Source organism: Saccostrea cucullata, unplaced genomic scaffold (assembly GCF_032062105.1).
Source record: "Saccostrea cucullata isolate Sc308-1 unplaced genomic scaffold, CSIRO_AGI_Scuc_v1 ctg697, whole genome shotgun sequence".
Taxonomy (NCBI): domain Eukaryota; kingdom Metazoa; phylum Mollusca; class Bivalvia; order Ostreida; family Ostreidae; genus Saccostrea; species Saccostrea cuccullata.
Genome location: NW_026928374.1, coordinates 232,501 through 255,465, shown reverse-complemented (window position 1 = coordinate 255,465; position 22,965 = coordinate 232,501). Strand labels below are relative to the sequence as shown.

The 22,965-nt window shown below is 33.0% G+C and overlaps 1 protein-coding gene and 1 long non-coding RNA gene across 2 annotated transcripts; one reads left to right on the top strand and one right to left on the bottom strand.

The window, feature by feature from the left end:
• Positions 1-2,664: 2,664 nt before the first annotated feature.
• Positions 2,665-11,934, bottom strand: LOC134277358 (uncharacterized). Its single transcript, XR_009994229.1, has 4 exons — positions 11,688-11,934; positions 9,916-10,044; positions 8,367-8,482; positions 2,665-2,898 (listed from the first exon to the last, which is right to left on the bottom strand). It is a non-coding gene; the product is annotated as an uncharacterized LOC134277358 (long non-coding RNA).
• A 130-nt stretch (positions 11,935-12,064) lies between these two features.
• Positions 12,065-20,120, top strand: LOC134277370 (uncharacterized). Its single transcript, XM_062759716.1, has 9 exons — positions 12,065-12,154; positions 13,723-13,802; positions 14,807-14,884; positions 15,759-15,930; positions 16,664-16,733; positions 17,094-17,226; positions 17,623-17,705; positions 18,070-18,146; positions 18,469-20,120. The coding sequence occupies exons 2-9, from the start codon at positions 13,741-13,743 to the stop codon at positions 19,702-19,704; spliced, it is 1,911 nt and encodes a 636-aa protein (XP_062615700.1). The 5' UTR covers positions 12,065-12,154; positions 13,723-13,740; the 3' UTR covers positions 19,705-20,120.
• Positions 20,121-22,965: the final 2,845 nt, after the last annotated feature.

Here is a 22,965-nt window from a genome sequence, read left to right as displayed (position 1 = left end):
GAGCATGCAATTTGTGTTTTTTACAAATTTTAATGCTTTATTGTTGGATTTTTGTATGCTTTTTTTCAATCAAACTGCTCAGATTTTTAAAAGTAATCCTGCACAGTTTGCACACATGAAGCTAGGCCACGCAGATATTTAAAAAAATGTTTTAAGCTGTATAGTATTCATCTTTGCTAGCCAAGTGTCCGATTCGTTTCCCTCATCTCCCCCGGACACTTGGCTAGCGAAGATGTATAGTAGTATAATTATACAGAAAGAGAGCAGTACACCTATAAAGGCTTTTCCATATGTCAAAACATGAAATGATGTTTTGTTGTCTTTTAATAAATACAAAAAAAATACTGCAGTTACAAGTGCCTTCCTTCATGTGAATATGCATTTGTATGTGCTGAAAAAATGTTTACTTATCACATTTATGAATATATAATTAATATGTATGTTCATGCATAAGTCTGAGACTGAATTAGAAAATTATCCTTTCTTTAAATTGGATGTCTTTATATCTTAATTAATTGAATTTCCTTAAATGTTGCCTCTGTGTAGGACTCTGCACTTAATAGCTTTAATAAACTGACTTGTAACGACAATAAGACTCGGATATTTTATTTGAAATTCATGTGTTTTGCATGTACAATTTATACATGTACAAATCTTGTATCCATATGCATGTATTATAATACATACTGAATTATATAAAAAACTGACTTTGAATAATCTACTTATTTTTCTTTTCACATCTCAGGAAAAGGGAAGCAACATCTAAACTGAGGAGAAATTTTAAAAATTGTCTGCCATGTGTTATATCATACATGTTGTTTGACTTTGTCTCTATTTATTAATTTATTACAAGGTCACCCGTCTCACATATGACCTTTTGCTATAGAAACTATATTGTCTGATTCAGTCACCTTGTGTAAAATTATGGAACATTTCACCTTCTCTGATATTGTTGGAAATAATTTTCACCAGTATTTGACATATATGGGGAGAGGGAATGAAAATTATGGGTTTCATAAACAATTTTATATCCCTAGGGCCAAGGATATCTGTCTCATGTGGCAATGTTACAAAGGACACAACTGTACAATGCCATTATATATGTAATAAAAGTGATTGACTTATTGTTTGTATGTTTAACATCCCTCTCGAAAATTTTTCACTCATATGAAGAAGCCACCACTTAGGAAGAGCTGCAAATTTTGTCTTACCCTTGGCACTTGGGACCATTAATAAGTAAGGGATCTTTTTTGTGCCAGTACCTACTGCAGCACAGAAGCTCGGTTTATACTGTCTCGTCCGAAGGACAAGTCTCCACGTCCCACAGTGGGATTTGAACCCACGATGTAAGGATCAACACCTTACTTCATGACTTTACAGCAGACGCTCTTACCACTGTGCCACATCCGTAATTAAAGAATCACTGTCTAGTTAGGAGGGTATGTCAGGACATCAACAATAGTGGGAAACATGGGATAATTTGCATAACGGGTGAAGCCTGTTATGCTTAAATTATCCCATGTTTCCCACTATTGTTGATGTCCCTGACATACCCTCCTAACTAGACAGTGATTCCTTATATTTCCATTTCATTGTGAAATAAAATTGTAGATTTAGACTTTAAAAATGTAGAAAATTAGATTTAAATCACATAATGACTTCCATGCCAATTTCAATAGTCCTCACCAACTGACGTCAAACACAAAGGCAGCCGCACGAGATTTACATACATATTTGGCCTCCTTAGCGTCAGACACAGAGATAGATGCGCATGAGAATTGCATGCGTATTAGGCCTCCTTAGCTCCCGACCTATCGACCTGCCTAATTTACATTCCGGCAGAATTGTCAAGAAATAAACTACCCCTAACTCACAGAGAAAAAAATTAGAAATGGAAATATTTGTAATTAAACTGAGAAAAATTTGTCATCTACTACTTATGGGCAAGCAACATATTAGATCTCGTACAGATCTCAGTAGTAAAAGGGGTAACTTCCCACTTAGAGGGTACCAGTGCACCATATTTGATGGCTACAAAGCAAGTTTTCTCAATACAGTGAAACTTGTTTCATCCAAATGTTGTATAATCCAATATTTTGTCTATTATGATGTTCAGTGCTTAAAGTCCTCCTCAGCATGTTCAGTAAATTCATTTTGAATTTTTAAATTGTTAGCTAATCAGAAAGGTTACTAGTATCTGATCCAGCCAATAGTCACCGCGTGGTGCAGTGGTTAATTAGAATATCAGCTTTAGGAAGTAAGGCGTTGATCCTTACATTGCAGGTTTGAATCCCACTGTTGGACATGGAGAACGGTCTTTCGGATGAGACTGTATTAACTGAGGTTCTGTGTTGCAGTATGTACTGGCACTGCTCAATGGTCCCAAGAGCTGGGTAAAGGATAGTTCTCCACCGGTAAGTGGTGGCGTCTCCATATTGAGTGAAAAATTCTTGAGAGGCTTAGGGAAGTTAAAGGACAAACAAACAATCCAGCCAATTTCTTTCAGTTGCATCTTGATTAATTTATGTTAAGGTTACTTCCTTAGGAATTGCTAAGAAAAACGTTCATTATAACTTTTACCTTCTCAAAATGTTATCCTGCTCCCAAAACATTTTATAAGTGGTCATTCTTTTACCAGGCTTAAAACAAAAAACAAAATATATGTTAAATACATGCTCCATTTATTTCAAATTGGTGACAAAACCCATGCACTTTCACACAAAACATGCAAAATATAAATTATCAAAACTAGTCTGTATCTCAGGGAGTGGTTAGCACTACAGGTGTATCACCACCACACAATCAAGATGTCTGTTCAGAGCTGGCACTTGCTTTTTCTTCTTCCTCAGCCTGCTGTCTTATTATCTCAAGCTGTTTTTGAACCTCATCTTCAAAATGCTGAAAAAAAAGACTTGATTTGAGATCAATTTCAAACAAACTTTCACACCATTGAGTGCATTTTCTTACTGCAACCATTTTATTACCGTAAATTTGGAAATTTTTACGTCAATTTTATTTTGCAAATCTGGGTCAAAATGCTGTTGATAAATATTTACGTTTCAAAATTTTGCGAATGACCACTACTTTGTTTACATTTTCCTAATTGTTGAATTATTTTTAAGAAAAATATTTTTGCCAATGATATGAACTCGCAAATTTGCTAAAAATTTATCTACAGCAAAAATTTCCAGATTTACGGTATGGACTATAATTCAGTGATATGGGGAATAAACAGACACCTACACCTTCAATTAATATTAATAATTAATTTAGGAATATTGTTTATATTCATTAAGTTAATTTACCAGTATCTATAAATATATTACAAGTACATGTACCTGGAAGCATTAGAATAACTTTCATCAATATGTACCGTAAATCTGGAAATTTTTACGTCAATTTTTTTTGCAAATCTGGTTCAAAAAGCTGTTGATTAATTTTTACGTTTCAAAATTTTGCGAATGACCACTGTGCTTACATTTTATTATGGTGGAATCTACAACAAAAATTTCCAGATTTATGGTATATAAAGTTTGATAAAAATACCTTGAATATATACTTTCTATAAAATTAAGTTAAACTTATATCAGGGTTAAAGGAAAGTTCATGGTAAAAGGAACAATTTGCAAATTAATAATTTAATTTATAAGATTTGATAAAAATATCTAGATTTACACACTCATTGAAATTAAGCAAAACACAAATTTTAGGTCAAGGTAAAAAGGAAGAGATCAAAGTTCTAAATGATGATGCAGTTGAATAGTACTCTCTCACCTATTCAATCAGGATCTTAGATTTAATTAAAAGTATAAAATACAGTTAAACCTATATATCTTTAATAAAGACACCACATTCTGTTTGTTAAAAAAATAAAAATGGCCAGATTAAACAGCATTCCAAATAATGCAACATTCAAAACAAAGGAATTTACTGAAAAGGACTAAATTTTATATTGTATTAGGCACATCTAGAATGGGCAATTTTTACTGTTAGCAGTACATGTAGTTTCTTTGATAATGAGCTTGCTAGCTATACTTCTAAGGTCAAGCTAAAAGGAAAGGCCAAGGAGAAATTGCTGATTTTGATGCAGTTGAAGAGCTCTGATACATTTGTATAATGTTTGATAAAAAAATATCTTCTGTTTCTAAGAAGTTGAGAATCTTCTGTTTGTAAGAAGTTGAGATAATCACTAAATCAAGAAAGAGAAGTCAAAGTCAAAGAATAGGTAAAATAAAATGATGAAATAAAATGGTTTTCATCAGAATGTAAGTGAATATAAAGTTAAGTTTGATAAAAATATCTTGGATAATTTATTTTCAACTTATCTAAATGCAACTTTAAAAAAAGTGAAATCAAGGTCAAAGAAAAAATCAAGGTCAACATCTGTTGATGACTTAAATAGCTCTCAGAATATTCTGTTTGAGAAAGGACACATGGAAGGATGGAAGATGGACATGACAAACATTATATGCCCCACTGGAATTCATGCAACACTAAATATTCTCTCCCTTGCATAACTTATTAATTATCTGCCTTTACTTTGAAGTCCTTGGGTAAAATTTGCTCAAACAAAGTAGGACTAATAGCAGCATTCTCTATTTATTGAATAAAAAATGGATATTACATCGAGAGATATTCCAATCAATGCTACATAATTATATACATCCCAATCAATATTGTAAATATTATTGTACAATCAAGTATCAGAGAATACACGTGCAGTAGTTTCAGAGATACAGAAAATATAGAAAATATCTATACAACATGATATAATGTACGAATTATTATATACAATAGAACATGGTGAACAGAGCTAGATGTTATAAACATACATACACACTGACCATGATTGTCAACACATTATCATGAGATGTTGGGAATATATATAATATATACATGTATATGGCAAGCTTAATTAAATTTTAAAACCCCATTGACATGAAATATACATGAAGGCTCCATTCTGATATTTACGGCAACCTACATCTAAATCTACAGATCTGACATTAAAAAAATTATATACATAAGTCAATAAACATGTATAATCAATCAATGGAAGTAATTCAGAGTAGATTCCATAAAAATAAATTCAAATCAAGAATCTGTGTGCCTCTATACACTGTACTGCTGCTTTTTTTTTTTAGCTAGTCTTAGAGTTATCTGCCCTTAGATCTTAAATCAAACAAATTGAAACTCAAAATGAATTACTATATTTGAAATCAACTCTAGCATTCTTGACATTTCATTTAGCGCCTTAGTAGATAAATTTATTTAAAACTTTTACTTGCATTTTCTTTAAATTTTGCCATTTAAGTGGCCAACAAATGATCTCTGTTAAACAAAACTGTGACATTACCTTCAGTTTAAGAAGACTTTTTAGGGGTAAATTGCAGGTGCTTTTTGTTGAAAATTTAATATTTATATCAACTTTTAAATCTATATTTTTATAATATATTAATATATCCATTATCCAAAAATTACTTTTCATTGGTTTACATAAACTATATATACATGTATATATTAAAGACAATTATGAATATGTTATGTAAGGAATCTATGGAAATATCCCAAAAGAATTAAAACACATAAATTCATGATATACATTTCTATTCTACATTCATCTTTCTCTTGAAGTGCTTTGAGCTGCACTCTAAGTGTACTGGTATGTCGCATTGTTTACAACCGAATTTGGTGACACCTTTCCTCTCACCCTGGGGTCGGGAGAGGACACACTCGCGACATGTTTTCTTCTTAGGAAACAACTTAACAATATCATGAGCGGTAGTCATGCCCCCGCGGTCCACTTTTGGCGGTTCCCTCCTTGACCTTGAGTCCCCAATGAGGTCTTCCACAACGTCCTCTAGGAAGTCTTGGAAACCTGGCCATTTTTCTTGGGCATTTTCAGGCTGAGTGTCCTTGGCAACGATGTACGCGTTGTGGGCTGAGGCTATCATCAGGTGAAAAAATATGCAGCGCCACCATTTCTTGGACCTGTGGTTCAGCAGGTAATATCCCACCATTTGGTCACAAAGATCCACCCCTTTCATATTTTTCTGGTGGTCCGCCACCATCAAAGGCACCACCACATCCCCACTTTCGGCTGAGAGTCTGGATACCTTACCCCTGTCAAGTGGATCATGGAAGTTGGAAATGACAGTCACCGGTTTCATGTCTTGCCAAACACAATATGTCAAGTTATCCTTCTGTGCCACCTTAAATTCGTGTTTCTCAAGGTTGACTTTGCTGGGAAGCAGATCTTGTGGAAGTCCCTTCTTTTTCCACTTTACAGCTCCACAAGCCATGATTCCTTGGGAATGGAGGTCCATCAGGAGCTTCGGACTTGTGTAAAAGTTGTCCATGTAGATACACAAGTTGGAACCAAAATAATGCTGACACAGGTCCATCACAACTGTGTGAGCATGGCTGCTTTCCTTTCCAGTGTAAATTTTGAATCTACTCATGTAGCCAGTTTCACTTTCAGCCAGCGCATAAATTTTCACCCCCCTTTTTTTAGGCCTTTTTGATGAGTTCTGCCAAAAGGATAATTTTCCCTTGAATTTAATCCAATAATCATCCACAGTTGCATTTCCATGGGGCACATATAGTTCTGTAAATTTTGTATTCAAGAAATCTAAAATCCAACGAATCTTCCACAGTTTATCGGGTGTTTCTGGCTTAACTTCATTGTTTTGGATATGTAAAAACCTCCAAAGTTGAAAAAATCTGTCTCTGGACATCACTCGGTTGAAGTTTGTCGAAAATAGCCACTTGGTCTGCCTCCAATAATCAGATTTATCTGGAAGTCTCAAAATCCCCATAGAAAAACAGAGTGCAATAAATACTTTCATCTCATTTATTTCGACAGGTCTCCAAGGGCGTCCTTTGACAGCAGATGGTTTTCCTAGCTCTTGACTCGCATAATTGTTAGTTTCTTGCACTAACTTTTCAAACAATTCGTCAGTCCAAAAGAGTTCCAAATACTGCCCAGCAGATGCCTCCGATAGGTGTAAAACTGTCGCGCCTGCCGGTTTCTTAAATGGATTTCCAAGACGAAGATGGAAATTTTCAGACACCCAATTATCTTGATACCCAAGAAAATCAGCATCTTCATCTTTTTCGTCCAAAAACTCCACATCACCATTTGTCTCTGGTTCAGTTATTTGAACAAAATCTTCTCCGTGATCGTCGTATTCTATCTCGATGTCACTACCATCACTCCAGCCTTCATCATTCTCCGCCATTATGAAATCAGTCCTACTAAGGCCAAAAAAAATTAATCTTAAGTTTCTCAGGCCAAATGTTTCAAAATTCATGCAGGAGGCATTTTTAAAAATCTTTTTATTTTTTTTTTAATTTTTTTTTTTATTTGGGAGCAGGTATTCTCTCATGCTTATTAATTCCATGTAAGTCTTTCAAAAAAATGATATTGACTGATTCTTTCTTGTTACGTTCTTCTACATTAATCATAAAACATCTATACATATAATATTATTCCAAACATTTGTTTAAAAGTTATTTCATAAAACACTGTTTCTTAACAAGAAATATTGTACATCTATAAATGAAAACGTCTGATATAAGGGGAATAACTCATTTTTTCAACTCTGAAAAATAGGAAATTTGATTTTAATTTTTATTTTAAATTTTCAAAGTTTAAGAAAAAATAATCAATGTGGCAGTGCCTGAGAAACTTTTGATTAATTTTTTGGGAGGCCTAAACAGAGCATCTTACAGGAAAAGAATGATTTTATGAAAGCTAGGTGGAAAAAATTCAACACCCTCTACATTTGGTTGGGGAATGACAGAAAAGATTACAAATGTTGTTAGATGAGCATTGTTAGCTTTATGTTGGATGAACACTCTTGTCAATAAAACTCTGACAGTTGAAATACTGCACATGCTCTTAATATTGGTGCTTCTCAAAGATACCAGGTACATATGATATGAACCAGTGATATGTGTCAATCTAATGTTAAACAAGTTTATAAATTCATAGAACAAGAAGGCAGAACTGCTACCCTAACTATTAAACTTGTATATTTCATGAGAATTAAATATTTTTGTATTATACGGTCATATCTCCTCACATACATTATTGTTAATTTGTATACTATATTATGTAGAGTTATTTTCGGCCTGTGTTATTTTTGCCCATTTAAACACTTTTTTGTAATTATTCTAGACAAAAGCAAACTAATATGTAATACAGTTTGTACCTTCTTCCTTGAATTCACCCCATTTTAAATTCATCCACTAGCAACAAGGGATGAAAGGAATGAAAAATAAACAAGCAATAATATCTCTACATACATGTACATACAGTATACTGAAGTTCCTGTGAATACAATGTGGCTGAGAAGACTTACTTTAAGAGGTTGGTAGTACATGTGGACACACTGATTCCCTACAAACATCCAGAAGAAGGACTTGGCAAGTACTGTAACTCTGTACTTTGTAAAATATTCAGCAAGCATTCCCATATCTGAAAAAAAAACCCTGAAATAATGAGTCATTATAATCATGATACTAATTAAATTTCAAAACCAACAAGATATATATTGGATTTGTGAAACATTTATGCCCCCCCCCCTTCTAAGAGACTCTTAAATGACATTCAAACAAAGAAAATGAATAGAAACTGCATAAAATTTGAATTTTTTTTAAGTTCAAGGGATATAACTCTGTTAAAATTTGCTCGATAATACCTTAAACAAAACTTGAGCTAGATATTCTTATGGTAAATCTGGCCCCAAGACCATAAACTGAGAATAAACTTCTGTCAAACTTTTGATTTTTAATATCTTGAGTTTCTGTTAACCAATTTGCTTCAAATATTACTATTTTAAAATAATATTGAAATTCAAACATAGTTTGAAAATTTTGTTTCATTAGCATAATTATTTCAAAAGTTATGTTGGACTAATATTTTGACTTAAGTCCATTCTCAGTTTAACCCTTATCCTGCTAATCGCGACTCTGAGTCGCGCTGGCTTATCTGATCTGCTGCTGCGGATCGCGACCTCAGGTCGTTTTGAGGGGTTTCCTCATCTGATGCTTGTTTACCTGCTATTTTTAGCAGAGCATCCCATGTCAATGAATGAAACAAGTATAAATATAAACCAATGGTTTAGAATTTGTAAAAATATACACCAATCAGAAAGATTCATGCACATAATCACCATCCAAAATAGATGGTACTTATTTCAAAATGGCTGACCTACATATGCATGCTTTTAGTCCCCGGAGCTTTGTAAGAAAGGAAATAAGTTTATAAACTAAAAGGAATATAATTAAGCTACTATCTAAAGGTATAATAATGATATTTAATGTATCATTATAATTGATATTTATAGCATTTAAATAGTTATTCGGACTTATTATCCATTATCCATACTGTTAAAAATAAATCGACGTAAATGCAATAAATTGTAGGAATATAGAAATAAAATTTATATGAATAAAAAGCTCTTTCTTTTCTTCATATTTTACACACAACTTATGTGTTGATTGCATCAAAGATAAGGATGCTATAAGCTGATAAGTAAAGGAAGTATGCATTCACTGCGATATCTGTTTACATTTAACTTTCGCCGCAGCAGTGGAACTGATAAGCCAAAACTTTGACCGCAGGATAAGGGTTAATATGGTCTTTCAGCCTTTATACCAAATTAGATTTCAGTATTTTTAACCTGATCTACAAAGAAAGTGAACGGAAACTGTTGGTGGACTGACAGACTGACAGACAGAAGCAATGCAGTATGCCCTCCCTTCTTGGAATAGGGAGGATAACAAAAATCGCAGAACTAAAATTATCTTTACAATAATAAACTGAAGGAAAAAAAACACACACATTGTAAATATATGTATAATTCACAATTAATTTTCAACTGAACACTTCATTTTAAAAAGCTCCACCTCAGATCACTGATTCCAGATCCTCTTTGGGGGTAGTTTTTAGTAATTCAGCCACTCGTTTTTGCCCTAGTTCTTCTATGTATCGTTTCTGAGCTTCTTTCAAAGCCTCTCTCTTTGTGTAAGTTTTATCTGCAATTGAGCAAATATTTATTGGAAACAATGTAACAAATTTCAATAATGCAAACAACATGAACAATGTTACGCAAATGGTGTATGTAAAAAAAAAAAAAATAAACATTGGTAACAAATATCTAAACATAGTAACAACAAGGACAAAATTCCAAACATCTAACAACTAAGCAGTTATTTAAGCATTATCCGAATATTGTCCATTTAATTTTAATAATTAAAATATTTAAATGGTGACAAAAAATACAAAATAATTTGACAGACGAGACCAGGTTTCGCACTGACCCTTGGAGAGCTAATTTAAGAGAGCACCTAATTGGAGCTTTAGGGGGGGGGGGGGCTAGATCGGAATCTGGTATGCATTTTTTCATCTCCAGTTATATTTGTTACCATGATAAAGATGTGACCTAGTGATGGGGAATCAGAAAAAAATTAGAATCGATTATCGGTAATAATCGACTGGGCATAATCAATTAATAATCGATTATAATCGAAATTTTGAACTTTAATGAAATAAAGTTAAAACTTATTCAGATTTCTGTCAGACTTTTACAAAAAAACATTTACTTAAACATAAAATATTCAAAAAAGTTAATTGAAATTTCTTTTTTAAAAGTGGAAAATAATATTTTGTTTACTTTATAAAAGGACTATTGAAACAGAATGGGAATTTATTTGTTTTTTTTAAAGTCCATGCAATGGGTATTTTACTGATATTAGTCCACCTTTCATTTAAAACATGTATTTTTTTCTTAAAATTAGTTTTAATTAGTTAAAATTGCAAATTTTAAAAGTAAGTATCCAGAAGTTAGACTTGTATTTATGATTATAATTACATTTAAAGATTGACTAGACTAATAATGTTTTCCTTTGTATAATAAAACCTTGCAATATTACCGTTTCCTATTATTAGTCTAACCCCATATTTAATCATGGTGGTAAAAGTATCAACAAGACACAGAATCCTTCCATGTTTTCAACATTTATCACTACTTTTATGCTCTTTGCACTTGGATTTGGTAATAAAATTAAAATGTGACAATTTTATTTTTTGTTAGCGATGTCGGCGACATTTATTTTATAATCAATTAGTAACATCGAAGAGCTTCTAACAACCGACAATCGTCCCATCACTAATGTGACCAGACAAAGACTTGCCAGGAAAGAGACTTAAATGCCAGGAGTATAAGGGATCAAAAGAGGAATGTGGGGTCCCAGGTTAGATTGATAGATTTCCAGACTAGCAATACTGTACCCTTGTTATTGCAGGTGAAAGTCCTGCCAGGGGGTCATAAGTACTTGGGTTTTGTCTTCGAGGGTGAAAACAAGTTACAAAGAGGGGAACGTAATGGTTAGAGCCATGGAGATTTGCCTGAGGAGCTAAGTCGGTAGAAAACATAGGACTAGACAGGGGCCCCGGGTTTGATTCCCTGCCCTGCAATACATTTTCTCCTTTCAGTTAAAAAAAAAAAAAAAAAAACAGTGCTCACAAAGGATACAGGTTCGAGTTCTCATACAGATATAAAATGCTATATTTGTAAAAAAAATCCAGTTTAAGTAAACATTTAGACTTTTATTTTTAACATTGAAACATAATGACCTTTGGTACAGTTGTTTCATATATCTGAAGTAGGCATACGTACAATAACTATGTCCGTTTACTTCTAATTTCACCATGCAAAACTCTAATGCAGCTCCTGCAAGGAAGGAAATGATCCAGTATTTCTTTTCTCCTAGTTTATTACTTGAGACTTTAAGTTTTTGAATTATTCGATTGATGAAGAGTGTATCTGAAGGATATTTCTTCATGGTTTTGCTCTCTGTTGTGTAACCGACTTCATCATCTCTTTTCCAAGGGCGCAGCCATCTTGGTTTATTTTGTTTTATAACCCGATTTTTAATAGGCCAGTTCTTATGTGCTTTATCCAATCAAAAATTGTGTAAGAAACAAAGATGCTAGGAAAGACAACTCTTTACGGACTCTCCCTACAATATTTTTAGACAACATAGCTTGTTAGCCATTGGCTAATAATTCACCCTTGACCTTATTCAACCAATCAGATGAAAGAAGAGACTTAGAACAAAGCTTCACCGAGTCGAGCACCTGCAGGTAATGTTTACACTCATTTTTTGTAAATGGACCACATAATTATAGATTATTTTGATATAATTAGCTAATTTTACATAGAGCTATATGATTTTTAATCGATGGACACTAAATTATCCCAAACGTGACGCAAATAAAGGCATGATTAAGATTCTCATGCACATTTCCAGGAAGGGGGGTATAACCAGGTTGGGCACACACCGCCAAATGGTCATTTAACCCCCGTTTGGTGGTCATTCGCCCATATCGGCGTCTTTATTAACCACCAAATGGGAGAGAAAAATCGTTCTGTTCAGTTCTCTGGAATGACGTGAAATGGCGCATAATTTCAACTCATGGGGAATAAAATATAGATATTTATCTGTACTTTGAACGAAAAAAATTAAAATTTCAACGCGGACTTTTTTGCGCAGTGTCGTTCAAATAATTGACAAAATCGTCACCTATGTAAACAAATGTAACCTTTCTCTGTTTTGACTTTAAAAGAAAAATTCCCTCCGTCTCGCGCGTAGTTGAGCCCATCAATCGTGTTGATCACTTCATATTTCTGTCATCCGGGCAACCGATCATGACATTTTTCCAAACTTTGGTAAAAAGACTGAATTAACTACGGAGGCCCATGAGTGTAAATTTTCAAAAAGTAAAATAAGAGGAATGGTAAGAATTCGCTTTTATTTAGTTTATTTCGTAAGCAATGGCTTTATTCTTTATAAAAATGCGATATGCAGTGAATTCATGTTAAAATAATCACTCGAAAACCATAATCTTTGAATAAAAACAGGAATAATTGCAAATGCCACTTTGTAAATCTTTTATTCAAAAATATTTAATAAATATAGTAGATACAACATAGATATGCATACTAAACCACAAAGGGTTCGTAACTTCATCCTAAAAGAAAATAAAGAATAAATGTTACATTCAAATTTGAATATTATAGCACTAAGTGCCCACCATACGAATAAGATTCGAGGAGCTCGTGTTTATTTTATAAAGATTCATACACACGCAGATTTTTGAAAAGTTACTTCTCTAGATAAACACCTCTTGCTTAAATGTATTTTTTACCGAACTATATACAACAAAATATTTTTTTAGCTAATAGTTCGGCCGTCACTAACAGCTGAGGGTTTCGTTTTTACGAAGTTCCACAGAAATTCCACATGGAAAATTGACTGAATTGTATTAAATGTGCGATGAATATGTTAATTAAAATTCCCCAAAGCCTAAGTAAATGCGCTTTTGCTTTATTTCAATGAAAATTGGATTTGAATAAAAAAGACCACCATTTGGTAGGTAAAAAAGACGCTGATATGGGCGATTGACCACCAAACGGGGGTTAAATGACCATTTGGGGGTGTGTGCCCAACCTGATAACATGTATAAAACAAATCGTCAGAAGGTCTAAATCCGATGCATTTTTCAATTATTTGAATGTTTTGCTTTTGTGATCCATGTTTGATAACTATCATATGCATTATAAGATGCTGAGGAAATGTTCTTGTAACATACGAAGACATGGGTAAGGGAATGTACATGATGTACACGGGTATTACTTAATTTTTACACAGTGAGTGGTGCACACAGCAATGAACAATGCAGATCTGTTTATGATGGAATCCCCTGCATTTCCTCCCAACCCAGGCCATATGTAAGTTTGTGTCTTTTTAATCAATATTCTTGTTATAATGAAACACAGGGATCATGAAACACTGATGGTGACTTTCAAAGTCAAACTCCATGACTTTCACTTGGATTTCTAGTTTTGGATCTTATGTTGGATATCCAGCTAAGCCTCTTTGTTCCAGCCTTATCCATATCTTGATTTCTAAACTTTTTTCCTTTTTAATAAATGTCTTTAAATTATCATTACAGTACCTTACCATGCTTACACTCAAACTTGAACGATACTTGTACATGTTGTACAATACTGCAATTCAAACATTACTATTATCCATGCTCATGCTGATAAATTGCAAATCACTGCCTTGGTGTTCAGTTGTAATAATTAATGATTGTTGAAATGAGAATGGGCGATTAACAAGGAAAACGCTAGTGCTGAAATACGTTTTAATGTATAAACAATGAAACATGGGGTCTTAAAAAAATGTATCTTCATTTGAACACAATGAACAGTGACATTAATGAAAACTATTTATTTTTGTTTAGATCTGAAGATAGTGCTTTCAACTTCAATAAATTTAAATCTACATACATGCTCACAGTAATCATTTCACCTCTGTCCATAGTTATTATTTCTTGTAAAATCCAATTTGTATTTTATGTATACCATTTAATAAATATACATTTTGAAAATGTGAACAAACTATTGCATTACAAGAGTAGCTCATGGATTGTTCTATTTTATGTCTTTCTGAATCCAAAAAAAAAAGACAAAAGTTTTAAAACTTTTCTTTTCTTATTACCTTTCCCCAGCTGAACTGCATATGTGTATTATAAACAGCATGCAAAGGAACATGCCAGATATAATCTCATACTATCATTACCTAACACTGTAACAGTACTGTTGTAAGAGTGTTTTATCACTTATTTACAAACGAGACATGTTTCCTCAATGCCTTGTTCACAGCATGTACATATGTGTTGAGGCTTTTATTACTGGATCTAAACATGTGTGTATTTATGTTTTATCAGGCCTGCAGGCCCCATGATGTACCCCCCAGGGTTCAATGTTCCAGATCCTGGATTAATTAAGCAAGAGCCAATGGAAAGGTTTGTTTTGAAAATCAAGAAGTATTAAATTGATAGTACAGATATTTTTATTGGTTGTTAATATTGACACTTTATAAACATCTGATATGCAGAGTGAATACATCTGTATCTTTATGTGCACTGATAAAATACCTGGTAATCTAAAGCAATTCTTGTAAGGCATTGATTATAAACATGAACATAATTAAAAACTAGAGGTACTGTGAGCGATGAGCTCACTAAATGATACCCCCCGCCTCCATATAGCTATACTGGCAAAGTCCATGTTTTGCCATGGGCGTGAAACCCAAAATATGTGTCGGATCAAAAAGTAAAATAGGAGGTGCACAATGGCAATATGTAATAAAGATTCTGTGAAAAATTTATCAAATTTCATTCAGTGGTATGAGAGGAGTTGCGGATAAAAGATGGGTAGTACAAAGCGTAACAGACGGACGGAAGGACGGACGGACGTACAGCTAGACGGACGGACGGACGGACGGAATAAACGATTACTATATACCCTCCCGCTTTTCAAGCGGGGGGTATAATAAATATCTACAATTCTAATTGTTCTATTAAGTAAACCAGACAAAATGTATACATACACAGTTACACTGTACATGGAATAATTGACATACATACACATGTACTATGTTTACTTGACATGTATACATGTATTGAAATATGATACACTATACAGGGCCTTTAAAAACTTTACATGTTGCAAGTATGAGGGAGTATCTATCATCTAATTGTAACATGTTTAATTAGATTACTTTAGAATGTATTGTGAACTAAACAATTACTGGTATAAACAATTTATGTATTTAAAAAAAAAAAACAACATCCTCTGCCTGTTTGCTGGCATTTCATTATCATTTATTTTGTGTAGTGTGCAAAAGAAAAAGAGAGGAAGAAAGAAAAAGGAGGAGACTCAAGACAAGATTACAGATCACATGCCCACAAAGAAAAAGAAACGAGACAGATTTAATGGCATGAGTGACGATGAAGTGATGAAAAGGGAACTGCCTGACCACTTACAGGAAAATCTGGATATACTCATAGTAAGGAACTGGAAAATGTAGACATACTCATTGTGAGAAACTAAAAAATATAGATATATTGGGGAAAAAAAAAACTAGAAAATGTAGACATACTCATTGTAAGAAACTGGAAAATGTAGACATATTCATTGTAAGAAACTAGAAAATGTAGACATTGTAAAAAATATAATGCATAAAATGTAGACTCATCGTAAGAAACTAGAAAATGTACACACAATGTAAGAATCTGGAAAATATCGATGCATTGCACAAAACCAAAAAATAGACACATTATAAGAAACCAGAACATCAGAAAATGTAGATATTATTATACTATATTTTCCCTGATATTTCTTTGCATGAAATTTAAATAGAAGTTAGTGCACCACATGTACATGTCATTGTAATAAAAACCCTGGAAACTGGGGAATCAGATCTACTACAAAAAATTATGTCATTGTCAAAGACTTGTTTACTGAGATTAAGTACACTACATTATTGATTAATAATATTTTTAAAAAATAATCAAGATTCTAAAGATATGTAATTTGTTTGTTTCTTTAGATCTTCAAGGTAGGTCTTTGCCTATTAATATTAAATCTGGTGCGAAATTAATTTTCCCCAAACATTGATTGGTTTAAACATAGCATTTATAGGAAGATTTTGATGATAAAAGTCATGATCATATAATTCATATGAAAAGAGTATTAACTTTGTTATTTAATAATCATGCTACCTTTTCATTGCTGTTTAGGTTGGTATTAACCCGGGATTGTGTGCGGCCTATGTGGGACATCATTACGCCGGACCTGGAAACCATTTCTGTAGGTGATTTCTGGAACTCGGTTAATCTTAAGGGGAGATCTAGTAGTTAAAGGGATTCTCATATATTTTAAAGTTTTTTTTAAGTTAAATTGCTTTATTATTAAGTATAGCAGAACCCAGTTTTCATAACAAAGATGTTTAATATAGGGTGGATTTGATGAAAAATTGCATTCAAAATAAGGTTTGGTGTCTACATTCATTAATATTTATTTGTATTGGGAAAAACCCCTTTAAAACAAAGTAGTACATGTATAATTATTATCACAATAATGCCAGAATTTCTCACAGATCTTCTATAAGAGTATAATTATGTACATACTCTATTTAAAATAAACAATCCTTTTTAATACCCTCTACAGGGAAGTGTCTGTTCCTATCGGGATTGATCCCGGAGCAGTTGAATGCCTACGACGACTACAAACTGGTGAAGTATGGGATCGGGTTTACTAACATTGTAGCCAGGACAACAAGAGGAAGTGCTGATCTGACAAGGTAATTGTTATAAAGGCAAACAAAAACCTAACCATATACAAAATATATATTATAATACTGTATACAGGGAAATTTTTGCCCCCGTTTTATTTTCGCCCTATCCTCAAATGGGCGAATTTAAAACAGGGTGAACTCAATTAATATAGTTTAATTTCTTAAACAAAACTATGACTGGGCGAATTTAAAACGGGGCAGAATTGTTTGCAAGTGTGAAAGGGCGAAAATATCACGGGGCGAAAATAACCCTGTATTATGTCAGATTCAGAATTTTTTCTGTACTCTTGAAAAAAATTCAATTTCAAAATACATTCTTGGAACAATACAGTGAAAATAATTAAAATATTTCTCTTTGTTATCCATTTTCATTACTTAAAAAAAATTGCTGTTTGATTTCAGGAAAGAAATAAAAGAAGGAGCTCTTATATTACAAGAGAAAATTAAGAAATACAAACCAAAGATAGCAGTATTTAATGGAAAAGGTATGTCTGGATTAATTTATTAAGTTATTAAGATTGAATTCTAGCAGTTAATAAAAAAAAAATATGAAAAAGAGTAAGTGACATTTGGTGAAAAATACAAATTGAAAGTCTCAAAACTAGCAATACTTCACAAAACGTAGTTTACGTTGTACAAATTTTACATTATAAGAGTTTCCCTTGATATTCTTTTGAAAATATCCATAGGAAAATCATAAGATTTGTGGGAAAGCACATGAATAATATTATCATTTGTTTCAGGATTTTTTTTCCCATTTAAACTTCTTCTAGATAAACTTAATATGCCGTAGAAAGTCAATGAACAAAAGTTTTAAATCTTATATACACAAATTTTATTTTGTTTTAGGTATTTATGAAGTTTTTGTTGGCCATAAGAACTTTGCCTTTGGGAAGCAACCAGAGGCCTTTACAGGAACTGAAACTGTAAGTGTTTTGTATTTTTGCCTTAATTTTAAAAGTTAAGTGTTTAAAGTATCCCAAAGTCAGTTTGAGTTACCATATACCCATCTGACCTCTGTTATTGACAGTTCTCATGCACATCTGTTAATTTATTATTAGCATAAAACTTTTTTTTTATCAAATTGCTTTGCATGTGCCCCGTTGACAATTGTATGCATAGCAATAAAACTTGAAGGAAGACAACATTATGCTCATTTATAATTAAACCTGCAATACATTTCCAGTCATTTCTTGATTACTTTTAACCAGCGGAATGTTTACATTCATTGTTTGATTTCTTTTCCAGCTTGTCTATGTGATGCCGTCCTCCTCTGCCAGATGTTCACAACTTCCCAGGGCCATTGACAAAGTTCCCTTCTACACTGCTCTAAAGAAACTCCGTGACTATTTACGTGGAGATCTAGAGAAACTAGATGACTCTGAAGTCTGTTTTCCTGATGTCGAACTCAAGGTTGTAAAGAAAGAACCCAAGAAGGAACAGGTTGATGAAGACTCCAAGAGCAACCCTCCAATATTTAGTGACCAACCAGGGGCCATGATGCCCCCACAACAAATGGACCAGAGAAACTTCCCTCAACCAAACAGGCAAAATATCTGTCACCCTGGCAATCCAAATTTCATGGGCATCAAACAAGAGCCAGGATTTTCTTCGCAAGAGTATGGTGGACACATGTCGGGATGTGCTCAGAATAACTTCACCAGGGCCAACATGTCCCCACACCAGATGTACAGTAACCAGTTCTCTCAAGGTAACTACTCTCCACAGCAAATGTCTCAACAAGGAGCGATAGCATCAAGCAATCAACAGGGACCAGGGTTCCAGGGCAACTTCCAGTCCGAAGCTTACAGACAGCAGGGCTTCCACCCTAATCAGACCTTCACCCAGGCCATGGCCATGTCCTCACAAATGACCTTTCATCAAGGAGGTCAAAACTTTCAAATGAGTGGTCAGTATGCTATGTCAATGTCGTCGTCTTGGAGCGGACAAGTACAGGTCAAACAAGAGCCACCTGACTGGTCTGCCAACATTCCAGCTTACAATAATTCAATGCTTCAAGGAAATGAGGCTCAGACACAATCAAGCAATCCACTGCAGATGTTGGAAAATCTTAGTCAAGGACTCAATAGTAACGGCTCTCCTAATTGCACTGGAAACACTTTAAGTTTGTCCCAGTCACCTATTCAGTCTAACAGTAACTGTATTCAAGGTGTTCCTAACAGTTTCTATGGCAATCAAAGCTATCCTCAGGGAAATGGACTGTCTCAGCCTCAAGGGCATTATGGGAATGCACAAATGCATCATGGGAACATTCCTGATGAAGTTCCTCTTCCCCCGAGCCAGAGTCCTATACACATTCCTGATATTATACAGGACTTGCCTCCTGCACATGGGACCGACTCACCTGTCAATCAAGCTTTTAAGGCCACCCACTCCCTGGGTAGCCCGCCCCCTCAACTTTCCATTGTCAAATCAGAGCCAAAAGATTTTGCCACAGATACATCATGCCCATTTTCAAATTAGAAGATGTACATGTAGAATAATTTATAAATTAAGTATTTTGTACACTAAGTAACGTAGTTTTTGCACTGATAATTTTTTTTGTTTAGGCTTATACACTGACATTACAAGATGGAATATTGACCAAATTATACCAAATTTGTAGTATTTTTTCTACATTGTTTGGCCAAAAATGTATTTTCCATAAGAGTTATAGAATGATATAGTATAGTATTATACTATAAATGGCAAAATACATGTGATTTTTTTTATACCCTTAGCTATTTGCGTTTGAGACATATTAAAAGACACACTGTTCTGTGCACATGGTGGGATAGAGTTGTTAATGATCTGGACATGTGTTCTTTATTTGAATACAGTTGTCACAATAGCAAAAAAAAGAGTCTGAAATGTTCTAGAAAACTATATAATATTTATATTATCTTAATATACTTATGAGAGAGAGAGAGAGCAAGAAAGAGGTCTTTGAGGAGAGAGAGAGAAAGAGAGAGCTACATTATAGATAGGAGACTTGAGGAGAACATTCTTAGCTGCTTTCTGTTGATAGGGCTTCCAGTGAATGGGAATTACTATTAGAAGGAGATGCAACTACATGTACTTTTTTTTTTTCAATAAGTTCCTGTTTTGAGTATATTTACTCCCTTAACTTTGTTCAATTGATAACTGGCATTGGGAATTATACAGTGAATTTATTTTTTGCTGCTGCTGAAAAATATTTTAAAATCATGATCATCTAAATAATACAAATAATTTCATTTTTCCCAAAGTATTGTTCAAATTTCATCCATGCAACTGTTGCATCATTGCACAGTTTTACTATATGACCAATTATTTCAAGAGAATGTCTTCTATCATATTGTTATGAATGTGCTTATTATATGTAGTATGCTTTTATAAAGACATCAGACATAAAGGCATGTACATTCTGTATAAGTAAGGACTTCTGAAACATGTTTGAATTATTTAGTAAATATATGGACAGTCCAGTCCAATACGAAAATTCGTAATATTACGAAAAAAAGTAAGATTACGAGAAAGCGTAATATTACAAGTTATCGTAATATAAAAATTATATTACAATTTTTCGTAATGTAGTTAAATTATGAATACGCGTAATATAGCAGATTGTAGAGACTATATTTATTTACGAGTTTTCGTAATCCTAGACAAATTCAAGCATTGCAAGAAATTGAGTGGCGGATAGCACAGTATGACATTTACTACGAGATGTCACGGGCGATAACTTGTACGACTCTTACTGAGATTTGAATTCTGTGTATTTCAATAAGAGTTGCACGAAAAGTTGTATTATGAGACAAGGGTGAGATTTTTAGGGTATACTTCGGAAGAAAAGTAGGGAGTTCGGGTGATATAGACCAATGCGACATGCTTAAGCGAATATTGAAATTTACTGGAAAATTGGTCTTGTCCTTGGGAAAATTCCTATAAAAGAATAATAAAAGAAATTGTCCACTCACCCATTGCTGGCGGTACTTTCTTCTTGAATTTCCCTGCTTTCTGATAGGCGTAACTGACCAAACTGACCGCGTGCTATCAGTAGATGTGGAATCTGATATATTACTGACGTCATACTTTGCTACCCACCACTCAATTTCTTGCAATGCTTGAATTTGTCTTGGATTATGAAAACTCGTAATATAGTCTCTTACAATCTGCTATATTATGCGTATTCGAAATTTAACTACATTATGAAAAATTGTAATATAAGTTTTATACTACGATAACTTGTAATATTACGGTCTTTCGTAATCTTACGTTTTTTCGTAATATTACGAATTTTCGTATTGGACTGGACTAATGGATTTCAATAATTATAGTTGTTTGTTTGGAAGTAATAGAACATAAAAAAGTATTACTGAGACTAAGTGTCAGAAATAATCATCCCATTCATCTTGTTATGTTGTTTTTTAAAAGAATTTTTAAAATATTTTTTAAAGCAGCATTTAGGTAATTCCAAAGTAAGAGAATTTTATTATTTCTGTAAAATCTGCTCAGTTATCTTGCTGCATGCAGAAAAAAATGTATTACCTGTGTAAATGTCATGTTTACGCTGATGTACCTGAAATATGTTTTAACACTGACAAGTTCATGGTGGTTCTGACCATAAATTATGTAGTATTTATTGATACATGTATGCAAAGATATTATGATCTCTTCATTTTCAGACATATCTTTTTTTCAGACATTTCTGTCTAGTCAGTATATTAAGTTATTTTTCATTGATTCTCATATATTCATTTTAATTTTGCTATTAAATATCCTATTCTGAATGCAAAGTATTGAACCTTTTTAGTTTTAAAGAGAACAATGCAATATTTTGTACGAAAATGATCATAAATATAATGAAATGCTACTTTTAATTTCATGCTGAAAATGAAAATTTAATATTAAGCATTATGATTTATTATTTTATAGTGTTAAAGATATCCTTAAAGTTTGTGCTCCATTTAATATTGTGCATTTGTAACATTTACATGTATATTATGAGCATTGTGTCATTATGATGTCATTTGTATTTAAATCTAATCATCATCATGTTTTGTGTTTGCTGTGTTAACAAGATTCATTCTAAACAGTTTACTGTAATTAATCATACTGCCAGAAGACAGTTCAAATTGTTCACATGAATTTGAATTATGCACTCTACATTTTAGTTTATGATTTACGTAGAATTTGTTATCATTCAGTTGTGAACACAATTTTCTTACATTTAAGTAAGTCACATGACTTAATGCTGAAATCTGATTGGTTAAACATAGGTCTGCTTTTGCACTAGCCTACTATTTTATTTCATTATGTGCAATCTTTTCAGAGTTTTATACCTCATTTATATTTTTTTCTAATTTATTGAATTTATATGTTGTATACAAAGTTCTTATGTATACTTCTATTCTAAATTATTTTATATATACATGTGTACACATATGAGTATAAAATAGCATGTATTGATGTTATACATTTTTGTAGTGCTTAGAATTCATCAAGTTTTATAGATGATGTGTATGCATTTAACATGGAAAGTCAGAATAAAAAATAACATCAAAGACTATTGACTCCTATTTTTTCATCTATCAGAAAAAAATACTGGTATCATGGGTATTTAGAAACTAATTTCTATCCAATGTTTTTGAAGACATATGAATCGTAAATTATGTATAGTTTCAATGAAAACTGCAGTCACTGTGAAGATTTATTTTCAAATTGCTGAGCTGAATGTTAATCACAGCGTAATGCATGTAAATG

What these genes read in the sequence shown, in the direction of transcription:
- LOC134277370 (XM_062759716.1), top strand. Translation starts at nt 13,741, where the DNA reads ATGAACAATGCAGATCTGTTTATGATGGAATCCCCTGCATTTCCTCCC. An exon ending in GGAAGTGCTGATCTGACAAG is followed by an intron (nt 17,227 to 17,622) that starts GTAATTGTTATA and finishes GTTTGATTTCAG; the next exon opens with GAAAGAAATAAAAGAAGGAG. An exon ending in AGCAGTATTTAATGGAAAAG is followed by an intron (nt 17,706 to 18,069) that starts GTATGTCTGGAT and finishes ATTTTGTTTTAG; the next exon opens with GTATTTATGAAGTTTTTGTT.